The sequence below is a fragment of the Castor canadensis genome, chromosome 4 (genome assembly GCF_047511655.1).
Source record: "Castor canadensis chromosome 4, mCasCan1.hap1v2, whole genome shotgun sequence".
NCBI classification, from domain to species: Eukaryota; Metazoa; Chordata; class Mammalia; order Rodentia; family Castoridae; genus Castor; species Castor canadensis.
The window spans coordinates 182,860,559-182,878,077 of NC_133389.1; the positions used below are offsets into that span (position 1 = coordinate 182,860,559).

At 40.7% G+C, this 17,519-nt stretch overlaps 1 protein-coding gene across 14 annotated transcripts in view; it reads right to left on the reverse strand.

Annotated features, from left to right (window-relative positions):
* The window catches only part of Ilkap (ILK associated serine/threonine phosphatase), a 49,649-nt gene that overhangs the window by 5,998 nt on the left and 26,132 nt on the right, over positions 1 to 17,519 (reverse strand). For 10 of the 14 annotated variants that reach the window (XM_074072128.1, XM_074072123.1, XM_074072124.1 and 7 more), the window contains 8 exons: positions 13,390 to 13,455; positions 12,865 to 12,921; positions 10,458 to 10,577; positions 9,188 to 9,314; positions 6,897 to 7,003; positions 6,437 to 6,530; positions 5,432 to 5,519; positions 4,100 to 4,221 (listed from right to left, as the gene is read on the reverse strand). In XM_074072128.1, the coding sequence (XP_073928229.1) occupies positions 4,100 to 4,221; positions 5,432 to 5,519; positions 6,437 to 6,530; positions 6,897 to 7,003; positions 9,188 to 9,314; positions 10,458 to 10,577; positions 12,865 to 12,921; positions 13,390 to 13,455 (781 nt within the window). Of the gene's footprint in view, positions 1 to 4,099; positions 4,222 to 5,431; positions 5,520 to 6,436; positions 6,531 to 6,896; positions 7,004 to 9,187; positions 9,315 to 10,457; positions 10,578 to 12,864; positions 12,922 to 13,366; positions 13,456 to 17,519 lie in introns of all 14 variants that reach the window. The other 4 variants (XM_074072133.1, XM_074072130.1, XM_074072131.1 and 1 more) reach the window with 2 other exon arrangements.

A 17,519-nucleotide genomic window follows, 5' to 3' on the forward strand; every position in this document is an offset into this window, starting at 1 on the left:
ACTTTGTAAGCACAAAACTCTGAGTTCAAACCCTAGTCATACCAAAAACAATAAAAGAAACACAGGGAAAAAAATTAGGAAATGGAATAAAAGGGATGAAGTTGAAAGCATGACACCTATACATGTCCTTTTATTTAATTTAGGTTTTGAACCATGTAATAAAGGGCTTTTCATTTTTGTATCGTAGCAAAATATACAGAACATAAAATTAACCATTTTTAATTGCACAGTATTAAAGCATTAAATATTTCATGTTGTTATGCAACCATCACCTATATCCATCTCCAAAACTTTCTCATCTTCCCAAACTAAATCTCTGTCTCCATTAAGCACCTACCCCCTTCCCAGCCAAGCATCCCCAATTCTACTCTCTATTTCTAGGAATCAGACCCCTCTAGGGAGCTCCTATGAGTGGACTCATACAGTGTTTACCCCTTTGTGCTTGGCTTATTCACTTAACATAATGTCTCAAGACTCATTCACGTTTTAGCATCACGAGTGCACTGCTCCTCAACACTGAATAACACACCTTTGCATGAATATGTATTTGCTTATCCAGTCACCTGTCAATGAACACATAGACTGCTTCCCCCTTGTGGCCACTGTGAGTAATGCTGCTATGAACACAGTTGTGCAAGAATCTATTTTGAGTCCCTGTTTTTGATTCTCTTGGATATATACTCAGGTGTGGAACTGCTGGATTCTGTGGTTAAGTCTTGCTTAACTGTTGAGGAAACACCAGTTTTCCACAGTGACTGCAAAATATTCCCACCAGCAATACATAGAGGTTCCAATTTTTCCATGTAACTTATAAAGGAAAAAAGCCCTAAGGTTGAAAACAAACTGAAAGTAATGATTAATAACCAAGGTAGTCACAAAACCATGGCAAATAGCTCTTCTACTGCACATAGTAGCCTGACAGTACATCTTCATGAGGTACGTTCTGAGAATGAGCAGCAGGGACACTAAACTTCTTTAATAGTGGTAACTCTGACACTATGACTTTGAAGCTATTTGACAAACGAGAAACAAATATACTGGTGTTATTAGAAACCAAGATTTTCGCATGAAAGAGCTATAAATATTAAATCAAAGCAGTTAGGAGAAAACCCTGTAATGCTAAATCTAATTAAGAAACAGCAGTCTAAGTTTGCAATTTTAAACGAGCTGTGAGTTTCCTATAGCCCTGTCTGTTCTTGAATGCACTCAGAATGAATGACACTGCATTGAAATGAACACCCCCAGCATATGGATTTGGTTCTTAAAGATTACAGCAAACATGTGAAAAGGACACAGCCAGCATGAAGGAGCTTCCTCCCCTCGCTCTGTGTGGGATAAAGAGCAGCAGAAAATAACAACCATGTGCCCAGAGTCAACCTAACATACCAAATAAAGAAAGCATGAAAGACAAAACACTCCTCTCCACCACTGCGGGTTACTAGCTCACTTTGCAAATGGATGATGAAGGAAAGAATTAAACATTCGCCCTAGTTTTCAGAAGAAAACATGCCATCATCCACTGGTGAGGAGAGCCTAAACTCACAGAATGTCTGCTAATACAGTGGTAAGAATCACGGATGGGGGTCACCTTTGCCATCCCTAATGAAGTACGACTCATGCAAGATCAATAAGGGATGCTAAAACCATCCAGTGAAAGGCTGACAGGAAACAGAATACTTAACAGGAACTAGTGCATCCTTCCCCCGACTACCTACTGACTATGCAGGAAAACACGAAGCCCCCTGATTGTTAGCAGCACAACTAAGTGCTGGGATCTGGTCTCACTAATGGAGAGTACAGGCTTCCTGAAATGAGGGGCTGTCAAATATAGAGCATCCCCCATAAAGCTTTGTTTTATGCTGAGTATCGACCCTAGGATCTCATACTTGCTGGCAAGCACTCTTTTACTAAGCTACATCCTCAGACCCACAATGAAACATTTTTGCTAAAAACACAATCTGAATCTAAAGAAGGCTTTATATCTAACTTGCAGTTTATAAAAAATACCCGGAAAAGATACAACAAAGAAACGAGTGAGTTTGGAACATTGGTGACTCTATGCAACTGTTAACTAGACTAACACAGTTTGAAGTCTAATAAAAATTTCAAGCCCAAACTGGGCACTAGTGGCTTACGCCTGTAATCCTAATTACTTAGGAGGCTTGAGATCTGGAGGATCATGGTTTGAGGCCAGCCTAGGCAAATAGTTTCAGAGACGCCATCTCTAAAATAACCAGAGCAAAATGGACTGGAGGTGTGGCTCAAGTGGTACAATACCTGCTTTGCAAACACAAAGCCCTGAACTTAAACCCCAGTTCCACTGAGGAAAAAAACAAACTCAAGTCCAAGATAAACACACGTGCGGATTAGACCCTAGTTCGAAACAAAATTTGGGGACAACTAGGGAAATGTGACTACAGATAGAATTTAGACAGCCTATATAACCTGTTATGTCTTAGGTGTGAAATGGTCATTGACTATATCTAAAATGACCTCATCTTCAGGAGATGCATGATTAACCATGTCTTAGGTGGGAATCGTGGGGCACACCTGTAATTTATAGCACTTACGAGGATTACGACTATATTGGGAGACCCTATCTTGAAAAAAAAATTTTAAAGAAAATCTTATTTATAATAAATAGTTTGGTCTGATACATACAGAGAAGGCAAACATGACACAATGGTAACTACTGAATCTAGGTAGTAGACATTAAAATTTGCATCACTTAGTTTTTTTCTGTATGGTTGAAATTTTTAACAATAAAAGCTGGGGGTGGGGATGCTGCCCTGACTTCAGTGGGAGAGGAGTCCACAACAGGGATCTACTGCCAGTCTCTGGAAGGAAGGGTTCACTTAAAGCACTAACTGTTACCTGATACCTCTGAGACTCTCCATACTGCTCTGATTTAAGCCAGCGTTGGGATGTAACTCAATGCAGCCAGCTGGCCTTATTTCAACCTTAGGACTGTCAACATCAAAATCTTCTCCAGGAGCTTATCCAAAGCAGATTTTTTTAAGTAAAAGAAAGGGCAGAGGAGGTGATGCTTACAATAGGTTAACATCCTCAAGCATTAACTTCCATGTACTCACCTGAACAGTATTCATGGTGCAAAAACTGAGCAAACAGTACCACTCAAGGTCTAAAACCAGGCCTATGATCCCATCCTGCTCATGTAACTATAACCAAAACTCCTCATACTGGTTCAGTCACCTGCTGACTCTAAGAGATCTTCCTGTTCAGATGTGTCCTGAGCCATGGACTAAACTGAGCCTGGGCCAACAGCAACACTTGGAAGGACCCTGTAGTTTTACACTGACAGATTACTTCTCTCTTATCTCCAAGAGAAAACAAAACTATACAGTAAGCCAAAAAATAATTCTGATCAAATTCATTAAGCAGTGTCCTTCAAGTGGAATTTTCATAAAGACTGAAGTTCTCTTTCACCCTGCTGGAAGAGATGGCAAATGATAAACCAGAAAAGTCACATGGCTTTCCAAGATAGACAAGTAGAATGGAATTGCGAAAGGCAGATCAGGTAAGATACAGTATTTGCTGCCAGAGACAGTAAGCACACGCTGTGAACTTTTTCTTTTTTTTTGAGACAGAGTCTCACTACGTTGCCCAGACTGGCCTTGAACTCCTGAACTCAAGGATCCTAGCTGCCTCAGTCTCCCAAGCAGCCAGGACTACAGGTGCATACCACCACATCTGGCTCTAATTTTGTTCTGTCTTAACCACTTCAGATTTTCCCTCTTGGAGAGCTCACCTAAAACTAACTTAGTGTGACAAAAGACAGTATTTAAGAAGCTTTCTGGGACAGAGAAAATATTGCAAATGGTGAACATCAATAAAAGACAAAAGGGTTTTGTCTTTTTGCAAATTTAAGGAAGTCCATTTCTTGCTCACATTTTGCTTCCACTAGGACCTAAGTAAAATCCTGCAATAGTCATCATGTATGCCACCAGTCTTAGACCTGAGATGGGGTCTCATCACACTGAACTTTGCATAACAAGAAAGTTCTCCTCCTCAAAGGTCTCTGGGTACACCTACAGTCAACAGCCCTTCTTCCTGAGTGCTACTGCCAGTTCCTGCTTACCTGACGTTTCCTCCAGCCTTCTGTATTCTCATGCGTTCTTCGTACTGGGTCGGGTTATGCTCTTTGCTGAGGCTTAAGGCTGCATGTTTTTGGCTCTCCTCATTGTATCGACACAGGATTGCCTGAGAAATGCAGATTATTTAAGTCATGAAACTCAATAAACCAGCATCTAAAGCTACCAGCTGAAGGGGAAGGCTAACCACGGAGCTTCATATTTGGTCATATGCTGATGAATACAAGTTTAGAGAAATCAAGGGTCAAAGAAGTGTCAAATAGTAAAGTCGCTGAAACACCAGTCAGGATGAAAAGCTACTTCCTTGTCTTGGTGTCAAGCTCTGCTAAATAATCACAGCTAATCACTCAATGGCCACTGTCACATCAATGACACAAAAAGGAAGCAAGGCCAAAGATGTGAGTCTGTGGTCTGCGAGAAGCAGAGACAAGAGCAAGTATGCTGACCTCCATTGTGCTCTATCAGTAGGTTTACTGGGTACTTTCTCAAAGAAGGATGCTGAGGCCCAGGATATGTGAAATGCCGAAAGTCACACATACAGCCAGGATTCAAACAGGGTCTGGGTTCAAAAATAATTTTTTGGCCGATTTTCTTCCTGCTTGCTCTTTTTGGAGTCACCTGGCCTAAACACATGTATACTGGAGCCGGTCTACCAGAGGATCACAGAACATGACTTCCACCAAGGAGGGGCTGTCATCTGTCAGTTCAATGCTTCACGCCTGGTAATGCATCAGGATCAGGGGTGAGAGGTCTGAGGAGGCTGCACAAGTGTGGGCAGCTCCTCTTTGTGACAACTTAAAGAACATGGTTGGCTGGAAGAGCAGCAACATTTGCTACAACTGTGGTCAACGAGAAACACCACTCTGGGCTTTCTCTCTCTGCCAGGTGGACTGGGTTCAGTCTCTGAGTGGAAGCCACCTAGGATTTTTCTAGCTACAACTTTCACAACGGTTTGAAGGGCAGAGCTAACTTTTTGTTCAGTACAATCTGAGGTAGGAGAAATGAATAGTGAAGTTCCTTACACACTGTTTAATTTCAAAGCTCATCATCACTCAAGAGTACACACAGAGGAAATCACCGGTGGTGGTGGGGAACAAAGAGCGGAAGAATCCAGGTGTCAGATTCTGACTCTGACATTGCTGCAAGGCACGTGACTTCCCACAGAATGGACTGCCTCCAGCTCACCTACTGGTTCTCTTTCCAGGGTCACAATGGCAGAAGCCCCGCAGCAACCCCACCACAAGGTTCAGATAGGACTTGCTAAAATGCCCCCCTTAGAAATATGCTGTCACCTAAATGGATGGCTCATAGCCACATACCCGACTATCTCCAAGGTTGGCAATATACAGGATATTGTCCACAGCCAGGACACATGTGGCAGTGGACCCGTCCTTCCAGGCAGGCTTCCTGGGGAAACACATCAGAAATACGGTCACTAGCAGAGAAGAGTGCCTGGAGACTAACTTCCGGAACTGGACAGGGAGTCTTTCAGATTTTAAAATGGACGGATCATTTCCTTGATACTTGTTGCATGGCTTGAATGTGGGTAGTATACCCAAATGGCCACACGTTAAAGGGCTTGGTCCCCAGTTCAAACCCCAGTATCACCAAAAAAAGAAAAAGAAAAAAAAGGCCTGGTCCTCAGTGTAAGCACTACAGAGAGGTGCTGTGGACCTTAAGGAGGTGGAGGCTTTTGGGAGATCTTAAGTCATTGTGGAGATTCCCTCTAATGGGATTGTGGGATCCCCATAGTACTCCTTGCTTTCTGGCCCAAGATATAAACACTCATTCTCATGTGCTCCCACTGTGATGTGCCACTCTGACCAGAGGCCCAAAACAATGGGGCTGCTCTATCTTGGACTTGAAGTCCAGAATGGTGAGCTAAAATAAAACTCCCTTTATTTCATGAGTAACCTGAGTTGGGTATTTCATTACAGTGACTCAGAGCTGAGTAACAAACTTTATTTGTTTTAGGTTTAGTTAATGATTTTGAAAGCTAACTTGGTAGGGAAACTTTTGAGACAGAGAGCATTAGTACTAAACCATATCAGAAGATCTGAAGGGCAAAAAATACCAGGCATTTGTCCTTCTGCATGGAGTTTTGTTTTGCTTTGTTTTTGCAGTACTAGGGTTTGACCTCAGGGTCTCATGCTTACTAGGAAGGCACTCTACCACTTGAGACACTCCACCAGCCCAGATTTTAAGGTTTACTAACAATGATGAATGTTTTTTTGTTTCTGTTTTGGGCGGTGCTGGTGTTTGAACTCAGGACCTCAGGCTTGCAAGGCAGGCCTCACTGTCAACCTACATGGAGTTATACTTACTGGCTGGAAGCCTGCTTAAGGAACTCTTCATCAGTATGTTTGAAAGTGTCCAAAAGGCATCTCTTCACGGTTTTCTCTACACTGATCACATCACCTATCAGAAAAGAGCCAAAGAAAATAATCTTTCAAGAAAGAAAGACAGTTCCTCCCACTGTTGTGCAATTGAACAAGCATGACCACGAATGGTCTCCACCTTGTCACCTATAAGACAGTGCCATGTGGATTTGGTCTAATTTCCTCAGTGTGGAGACAGGCAAAGCACACCACAGACAATTCACAAGAAACACGAGACTGCACAGCCTCCCCACCTTTGCCAATAAACCCCAGAGTTCACCTGCCTGTCAGCCCACTCTAAGAAGTCATCAGCAACTCTGCCAAAGCAGAACAGGCATATGACACACTCAGTTACCCAAACAGCAAAGCTAAATGAATTTCAACTGCTTTTACTTCTCAGACTCACCTTTAGGAAATTTCCTGATTAAATTCTGATGCAAATTCTGTGCAGCAAATTTTGAGGCTCGAATTCCTCCATGTCCATCAAAAACAGCAAAATATGAAACCCGAGTGCTGGAAAAATGAATTCAGAATCAACAAAATTCTCATAGTGAAGGTCATACCTCTTCTTCACTAAAGTGTTTAAATCTCATCTCAAACTGTGAACATCAGTAAAACAGAGGAAGCCATACTAGTAAGACACCAATCACACTGCCACAAATGGGAAGAAAGGCTGTAACATACATAAGACATTTAAGTAACTTTCATGGCATTTTAATTAAATATTAAAAACCCATACTTGTTTCAAAAAATGAAGATCTGTTAACCTGGATTTTTCACTAATGATGAAACTAAAATCCACAATTTTTTCCAATTTAAATTAAAATTAGTTTTAAATACTAACAAACATGAACAATTATTGATCCAAGACAGTCAAAAATGTCTATGAGAGCAGAAGTTCCAGAATTCTTCCTCAAATTTTGATTAACATTTAATTTTTAAAGCCTATCTTACCATATTCCTATTCCTTTTTCACATTTTGCTAGAAAATCCACATATAGTGAATGAAAAGCATCAAAGAATATTTCAGTCAGGCACAGTGGCTCATGACTGTAATCTCAGCTGCTTAGGAGACAGAGATCAGGAGGTTCAAGGTTTGAGGCCAACTTGAACAAGAAGTTAGTGAGACTCCCCCCCCCCCCACCTCCCGCCATCTCAACGATTTAGCTGGGCATGGTGGCATGTACCTGTAACCTCAGTTACACATGTGGCACAGGTAAGAGGATTGTGGTCCAAGACCAGCCAGGTCAAGAGTTAGACTCTATCTAAAAACCAAACAGGGATGCAGGCATGGCTCAAGGGGCAGAGCAGTTGCCTAACTGAAAGAACAAAAATACCTACAAGAAATGACAGTAAATGTCATTTCCTTTCAACATTTTTGTGATACCTTCTTAATTTAGGAGACTGTGAGCCATCAAAAAACAAACCCAGATGTTTTCTCCAAACTGTCACCATACAGCCTGGTTATTTCTGGGATGGCAGTGTTAGTTAGGTATGATCCTCCAGGGGATCTGCCTTTCTGGGCTCTCGCTGAAGCCCTTTTCTGGATGTGAAGCAATTCCAGGCGGGCTCCAAGGCTAGTGCAGCCCTGGTGAACAAGGGCAGCCCTGCAGCATCAAATGTGCTAATCCTCACCTCTGTCATCAGCAGTTTGGCAGCAGTCATCATCTCCTCATGTTCATGACCAGCTACAAAGGCCATCATCACACTGTTTGTTAACGACCAACTGGTAAGACCAGAGGACATGGCTCAAGCAGTAGGGTGCTTGCCTATTAAGTGAGATACCTTGCGTTTGAATCCCAGTACCACTAAAAGTAATGAGTAACGGGTGTTAGTATATGTAGTGCTTCTATCATGTAATCTGGATTATGGAAACTATGTGTAGAATTATGGGATTTTTCTATACGTGCACTGTATTTGTTATACAATGCATGTTAACAGCTACTTAATGTCACTACCTTCTGGCTGCTTTTTCTCTGCACCTGAGAGCTTATCAGAAGGCTTAATTTCAGTCTCAATAGAGGTAGGAAACTTCTCATTTTCTTTTCCATGCCATTTTGGGTTTTTTTGTTCTTTCTGGGTCCTGATTATTTGTACTGCCTCTCCCTGATCCTTTCAGACTTTCTTTTGTTTTGTTTTCCCCAAACTATGTAGCCTAGGCTGGACCTGAACTCATGATCCTGCTGCCTTATCCCTCCCCATCTAATACAGGGATTATAGGCCTGTACCATCATGCCAGGTTGCCCTTAAGACTTTAATCTCCCAACTCTATCCTCTAGGACAGAGTAAGAACACTCTGCCAGAAACTATTCAGTTACTGGTGAGAATAACACATCCAGAAGTGCATGGGGTACAGTCCCTTCCCATTTAGCACCACTCAACGGCAGCCCTGATGACATTTTGGGCTGGGCGATTGTAAGATGTTTAGCAGTAGCTTGGCCTCTACTCACTAGATGCTAATAGCAACCTCCTCCCAACCCCCTTGAATTGTCACAACAAAATGTCCCCAGACACTGACAAACGTCCCCTAGAGTATAAAACAAAAGACAAACCAGCTGACAACCACTGATGCAGAAGCAAGCAACTCAAGTTATATGTCAGTCTTTCTAATAAAAACAAACTGGCACAGTTCAAAACTCCAGTCAGAAAAGAGGAGAATTTAATGCCAACCAGGTTTGCTGGAGCATGGACACTCACATGAGGGACGATGGGGGCCTACACTCCTCCGTGATGTCATTCAGGATGACATGGGCATCCTGCATCTCTTCCCTCTCACCCTTCCGCTCAGCCACATAGCCTTTCAGACCAAAGATCACCGAAGAGGCTAAGGAGAGAGAAAAAAAAGCCAATACAAACTGTGCCCTGTTCCCTGGAAGCCCTAGTCCCAGAGCAAATGAGAGGAACTATGGCTGCTTTACTTAGCAATGTCCTGATGGTACAAACAAATATTTATCATTCCTCAAAGCATCTCTCCAGATGCAAGTCTGTAGTCATAATAGGGGCACTGCTGACTAGACCAGGCTTTGAGAGGCTGGACCAGGGCAGAGACACTAGAGAACAGCCAGTGAGCAGGTTAAGAGTCAAAGCACAAGGGTGAGGGAAGTGCTGCTATGCACAGAGGTGAGACTCAGACAATGGAAAGGGATCCCTTGGAAATCCAGTCTTATAATAATATGAGGATAGAAAAACTCCCCATGTTGAGAAATTCAAGACAGCAGAGTTTGTCCCAGATGCCCTGTTATAGACCCTCAAAATATGTGTCTCCATACTCGAGGCTGGGGAAGAATGTAACCAAATGGTAGGATAGTTGCTTTTCCTTCAAATGAGGAAGCAAAGGAGAATGGAGTCTACTAAGGCACAGAATCTGGTTATATTTAAATGCCAAGGTAGTTTAAGCTCACTTTCTGACACCTTGGAGCCATGTAAATAATAAAATACACACTTTTAGAAAACCTGTCTTTTGGGAGTAACAAGGTAAAGCTAAAGACCACGTGTTCCCAATAGAGCTACGAGCGGGTCTTTTCACACACTTCCACATGCATTCCTACAGCTTTACTGAGGCAATTTGTGGCAAAGGACAAAGTAGTAAGTACAGGAAACAAAAATCTGCAGCTCTTTCTTCTTAGTCAATACAAATCAAGAGGTTTTAATTAAACAAAGACTAGGATGTTAATAAACTAACCATTCACTGTATACTGCTAAGAAAAAAACGATCTGGGCTTCTCACCTTTCAAGGAGTAAATGTAGCTTCCCATCTGACCTAAGGTAGGTCAGACATGTATGTGGAAAGTCAAAGGAGAAAAGGTAAAAGGTAGGCTTGGAAATCATTTGCAAAAAGGGAACCCTACTCACTTCTTAAAAGTGAGACATAAAAGGAAGTATTATAATTAGAAAGCTAAGATTATTTTGCTCTGGGTTATTTTAAAATACGGAGTCTAATACATTTGTTTTCAAACTGTCTGAAAACCTTTACAAACTTTCTTTTCCACAAGCTCTTCACTGCCATTCTTCTCGTCCTCAGGGGTTTTCCTCTTTGCTCCTTTCCCTTCATTCTTTACCATCTGGGAAACTGATGTGGCAAGAGAACCTGGAAATGAAAAGCAAACAGAAACACAGCTGTACACAACTCGGAAAAGTCACTAGCAAATGAGGCTGCAGCTGAGCCCAGAGACCAAATGACATTTCGAGGACAGGCAGAGCTAGTAGTTGAAGCACATTTTTTACATACAGTGTATTTATGCTTTATATCCACAGACCCTTACTGATAAGACAGAGACGTTTCCAAAATCTGTAAACAAACTGATACATCCTGAACAAGTTAAAAAAAAAAACAAAAAAAAACAAGGGCTCAAAAAGGCTCAAAATAAGGTAGAGGACAAAACGAAGCAATTGCAGCAGTTTCCACTTGCGCAGGGATGGATCTGTACTCAGAGCCATAGCTAAGGGGACCTGCAGCACTTGCATGTTTGGAACTCAAAATGTCAAGTTCAGAGATGCGTCCTTAAGGCAAACTATTTAACCTTCTACCTCAGTTTCATCTGTAACTTGGTGAGAATGCTGTCATCTCAGAGGGCTGTTTGAAAACTGACAAGGACAAGGTATGTTAACCATTTGGTAGGGTACCTGCTATACCGAATGCCCAATAAACAGCAGCTGTTGTCTTAAGAAATGGCCCTGAGTGCTCTCTGGGTAAGAGAAGTATGCAGGCATTCATTTAACCTGTTCTTTATAGGACACCTGAATGCTGAGGAAAAAGAAGAAAATGTCCCTGCCCTCCAGATTCAATGTCCTGCAAAAGGATAGATTTCTGCCACAACAGTGCAGAATACCCATGTCACCCTTCGAGGTAAATAATGGGAAAATGTCACAGATGTCTCCAACAGAGCCTCTTCCTACATTGCTACTAGTGTCCTGTTGCTTACTTTTGGGTTCCAGTTTTGCAAACGTGTATGTGAAAGTGCCTTCCTTTAAAAACAGAGAACATTTACAGCTTTTTTACTTTCTAAGCAAATTACACTGTAGCCAGAGAATGTGGCCTATATATGAAATGGATTCTTTATTGGAACTTATTTCACAGCCTACAACATGGTCAATTTTTAAAAATGCTTCTTATATATAAGATTTTTAATATATCAAAAACATTAAGCTTAATGTAAATCTTCTAAAATCATTACTACTGTATTGTATTCTGCCCTATGAATCACTAAGAAATAGCTAAGCTAAATCTTCACTTCTTTTGTTAAATCCATGAAGAGCCTTGTTTGCACATATTAATTTTCATTTTAAGTAAGAGTACAGTTCTCAATGGGAAGGTTTTAGGCTAAATGGAATGAGGATGCTGTATGAGTCTACAATTCTAAAAAGGTGAGAATTCTTAAATAAGATGACTGTACTACTTTTTCTAATTGAGCCCACTGATTTCATAGTAATATACAAAAAATCTATTTGTAAAAGTGTCAAGTGTTTTACTTGACAACGAAAGGGAGTTCTACACAAGCAGATAACTGCACATGAAAACAGGACCATCTGCATCCTCACTCTTCCCATCCCCAATTCCACCAGAGGAATTAAAAAAATCTGAGTATGACAATGTATTGGAATCTGCTCCGTTCTTCAACTTAAGAGGGACACAAAAAGAAAAGCTGAATACTGTCAAGAAAGTCAATGCTAATAGGCTTGATATATCTGGGTCTATCAGGAACATAACAAAGCAAACCAGGTAACAGACTGAAAGTTTTTGTTTTTGTTTTTAAAGGTCAGTAACACCTGGGCAAGGTGGTTCATGCCTGTAATTCCAGCTACTCAGGAGGTAGAAACTGAAAGGACTGCAATTCCAGGCCACCCCAGTTAAAAAGTTAACGAGACCCCCATCTCAACAAATAAACCGGGTATGGTGACACAGGCCACTGAATCCAGGTAGGTGGGAGGTGTAGGTCCAAGGCCTGCCCCTGGAAAAAAACACAAGACCCTATCTGAAAAATAATTAAAACCAAAAAGAGCTAGAGGCATGGCTTAAGTGGTAGAGCTCTTCCTTGTAAGCTCAGGGTCCTGAGTTTAAACCCTAATGCCAGCCCTCTCCAACAAAAGAGTAGCTTTCTGAATGCTGGGACTGCAGAAATATGCCCAGCTCTAAAAGTCAGTTCTAACAGGTTGACCCCCAAGAAGTTAAAGATAAACAATGACCAACAAGTACTGAAGTATCTAAACTTTTTCCTTCCATCTGATGGTGTCAATTCAGTTTTAATAAATCTTATGTTATACTACAATTTAATGTCTTCCAGAATCCTATTAAAACTTACACCTAACTTTTACATGATGAGTAAAGTATTGTATTATCTCCACCAGCACCTGAAAATTTATTTCTCTCCACTTACCTGAATGACCACTGCCAGCAGGTGGGAGATCATCAAAGAGCAAAGGTCCCCCTGGTCCTGAAACACAGCAACACATTTAGTGAGCCCATAAAGAACAATAAGGCTTAAGTTTCAGAATCCATCCCACCAGGACACCTATGTAGGTTATTGAAATCAATTCAGAACTTGTGTCAATCCAGTGGCAACTCACACTGCAGTGAACAATACCTTGAACCTATTTTAAAATCATTATCATTTCAAAGGAAATAAAAACTCTGCCTTAAAAAGTTGGAATTCATTTCAGCTAGTAATATCCACCAATGAACCACAGAAAACTGCTCAACATGTCAACGCAGCACTCCTCAGGACGAGTGACTAGCAGGTTTTTCTCCCTTACCTGAGGCCATGGGTTCAAAACTTAAAGACAGCCAACACCTAAAACATCTGTGTGTTGAAAACGGGGGAAAGGGAAAAAGATTGAGACAACTACAATCCCAGGATGAGTAGAGACGTTGACACACACCTGGGAGAGCTTGAAGACTGTACCTGAGTCAGTACTGCTGGTCGGGGGGAGGTCATCAAAGAGCAGGGATCCTTTCTGGGCTTCTTTCCCTAAAACACAGAAAACTTGTTTAGAAAGCAAGAATCATCCAGGATAACCTTTCAAAGGAGAAGACAGTGTGGTGACGCCTGCTTTGAGACAAGTTTGCTATTAGATTCAAATTTCCTCCTTATGGCTGAACAAAACTTATTTTAAAAAACATTTCCCGGAAAGGCTGGTGGAGTGGCTCAAGTGGCAGAGCACTTGCCTAGCAAGCATGAGGCCCTGAGTTCAAACCCCAGTACCACCAAAAAAGAAAAAGAAAAAGAAAAAAAATCCTGGACAAAGCTATTTAATATGGACCTTTATTTCCAATAGTCACAGTCAACATAAAAGCAATGCCCCAAAAGGCATTTTAAGGGCCACTGGATGTTTTGAGGAATATGTTTGTTTTTCCTGATGATTTAATTATCAAAAACATCAAGTACTTAAAAATCTTTTTCTTTCTTTGCAGTTTTGGGGATCAAACCAAGGGCTTCACACATGCTAAGCACACGATCTACCACTGAGCTACACCCCCAGACCCCAAAATCTTTCCTTAAATGAGAATCCTGGGAAGAAAAAAATTGATTTTAGAAAGAAAACAGTACTTCTGTACTTCAAGACAGAACTTCAGAAATAGAGGGAGTCATTAGTGATCTAAAGGTATTAATAAATCCTTTTTCATTAACATTCTGTGGAAGAAAATCTGTTGTAAGATGGTATCCCCGGTCTGAGCACAGTGCAATTCATGAATACCTACGGAGAAAATGAGGGGTTTCAGATAGTTGCAGACCAAGGATCTCAGTAGAAAGCCCGGGAAATTTACCTAAATATCTAAATATCTACACTCCAAAAGTATATCTTAAAATTTTATATATCATTATCCCTTTCTACATAAAACTTAAACATCACTCCTTACTCTCTGGATTTTCTCTGAAATTCTACTTAAGTTATTAAATACATGAACTGGTACACAGGAATGTGGTGGGAAAAAAAGGGGGGAAGGAAGCAGAGTAGCCTTCCTTCATCCACAGTTCTCATTTTTCACTTCTGGTTACCTGACATCCATTGCAGTCCAAAAATATTAAATGGGAAATTACTGAAACAATTCTTGTTTTCAATCACACATCATTTTGAAGAAAACTTGTGTCAGCCCACTCCTTTCTGCCTGGCATGTGGCTGACCCCTTTATCTGGCAATCCTTGTGCTACATGCTACCTGCCCATTACTCACTTAGGAATCAGTGGGGACTTAGTAGCCACCTTGGTTTTCCAACTGACTGTCATAGCACCACACTGCCTGTATAACCCTTATTTTATTTAATAATGTCCCCAAAGCACAAACTTTTATGAAAGCATATTTTATAATTGTTATATTTTGTTGTTGTTGTTGTTGATCTCTCATTATGCCTAATTTACAAATTCAACCTTATCAAAGGAATGTATGTACAGGGAAAAACATATAGGAGTCAGTACCATCTGAGGTTGCAAGACCTATGGGTACATATCCCTCCAGATAATGGCAGGGGGAGGGAGGGAGCACACTACTGGATGGCCCATTTACCTCTGACAAAGTTCAACACACAGACCAAAAGTGTTCTTCAGAGAGCAAGTGTAAAAATATCCTCACTTAAAAAAATCAACTCAACTCACTTAAGGAAATAAATTTATATCCCCAGAGATTTATCCATATCATTTTTATCTCCATATAGAAATGAGATGGCTATTAATTCTCCTCTTTTAAAATTAAAAATGTTAAATTTGTAAGCTCCAAGGAAGGAAAATTTCTTGAGGGGTCTTTAGGTCAGAAGTACCTAAAATACACAAGAAATTCCTGAATTAACTAACAAAACAGTAACTATTTTGTTTTGTGTCTTTATTGCAAATGAGAAAATATACCCTAATCCTTCAGGATTACCCTAAACAAATAGAGGAACTGCAAACACTTCTTTTCTCACAAGTGACATAAAACTGTATGGAAAGTGGGAAGTAAAGATATCCCTTGGTATACTACTGTAGGGACAGGTTCTAGAACCCTCCCCCAATACAAAATCCCTTATATAAAATGTCATTTTATTTGTCTGTTTTAAATCATCTCTAGAATACTAATAATACATAATACAATGTAGACACTACATAAATAATTGTTACACTGTATTGTTTAGGGAAGAATAATCAAAAACAAAAGTTTGTACATAGTTCATTTCACATGCAATTTTTAAAAATTCGTTCAATCCACTGTAGGAACCCACAGATATAGAGGGTTAACTGTATTCCAGGAATCAAAAAGATGTTAAAAAGTACTTAACTATCTACTCAATGTATTAATTCCTCTACGAAAATCTGAATATTTAGTAGGTCATTTCCATGGGAAGCTCTAAGTATGTTCACCTAACAATCAAAACGTCCATTCCTACCAGCCACTGGTGGCTCACACCTGTAATCCTAGCTACTCAGGAGGCAGAGATTAGGAGGATCAAGGTTCGAAGCCAGCCAATAGTTCGCAAGACCCTATCTCAAAAAACCCTTCACAAAAAAGAAAGAACTGGTGGACTGGCTCAAGGTGTGGGCCCTGAGTTCAAACCCCAGTTTCACAAAAACAAAAACAAAAATCCACCCATTCTCCTAACCAATTCAAATGTACGAGATGATCCAGCACAAATTATAGCGCGTAAATGGGGCTTCGGTGCTGGAGGGTTGGGATTTCAGGACAGGGGAGAGTACATTACATGGAAGAGATCAACTTGAAAAACAACCAACCTGTCCACTTGTGCCAGGTCAGATTTAAAATTCCCAATTAACTACCTATCTAAATGTGGTCTTTCTGTGACCACTGCCCAATGGGGGAAGTCTTCACCACCCAGATAATAAATAAATTTGCAGTTCTTGCAGGTACTCCTCACAGTACAATTAGTGCTAGACTAGTCCCCTCCTTTGACTACAATGCTAATAGTGCCCAATCTCCAGACACTGTCCCATCACCTTCTTTCTCACTCTAGAATACTATTAGAGGTATTTCAATTATACAGTGACATTATCTTTTGCTGGCCGCAACTGAGAAATGATTACAAAAATGATGTACTTACTGCTTGTAAGACACCATATTAGGGCTCTAAATATTCTAACTCATTTAATTCTTATAAAAACCATATAAGGTAGTCAACTATTATTTACTAATGAGGAAACTGAGGCATTGATTCCAAAAGCCTGCCAAGATCAGCAAGCTGTGAGGAGTGGAACAGTGTCTAACCCAGGGAGGCTGATTTCCCAGTATGAGCTCTTGATGAGATACCTCCACACACACACGAATCTTTCTTAGGAACTTTAAAAATCAACTCATCTTACCATTACAACAATCCTACAGTGACGCTCTTGAGGTGCTACAGAGTCTCTGGAGTACTTTATGTATCATCAAAATAATCAAACCAGAAGTATGCATCTGGATTCTTAAGAGTAATAATAATCTGTAGTCACAAATACATGGGGGAACCTCTTGATTCTATTTTGGATAAACAGATATTCAAAGTATCCAAAATGTTGGGGGCTGCTATCATTGGACAAAGTGTGACTTTAACCAAAAACTTTGGAAGAGACCTCTCAAACAGTCCTAAATATTAATGCCAACCAAGCACTGGTGGCTCACGCCTATAATCCTAACTACTTCAGGAGGCAGAGATCAGGAGGATCTCAGTTGGAAGCCAACCCAGGCAAAGAGTTTGCAAGACCCTATCTCGAAAATGCCCACACAGAAAAGGGCTGGTGGAACGGATCAAGCGGTAGAGCAACTGTCTAGCAAGTGTGAGGCCCTGAGTTCAAACCCCAGTACCACCAAAAATAAATAAATAAGACACTAACAAAGAATGAAACAACACTGAAAAAAATATTTTTGGCAATGCTAGGGTTTTAACTCACAGTCTTGTACTTGCTAAGCAGGAGCTCTGCCACTTAAGTCACATGCCCAGTCCTGAAAATGTCTTCTCATTATACCTAATCTCAGCTTGACCCTAAGTCTCCTTTAAGTTACATATTATGCCAAGAAAAATACTCTTGGGTTGATCATATTCAGGTTAGCTACATGTTGAGGGGTACAAAAT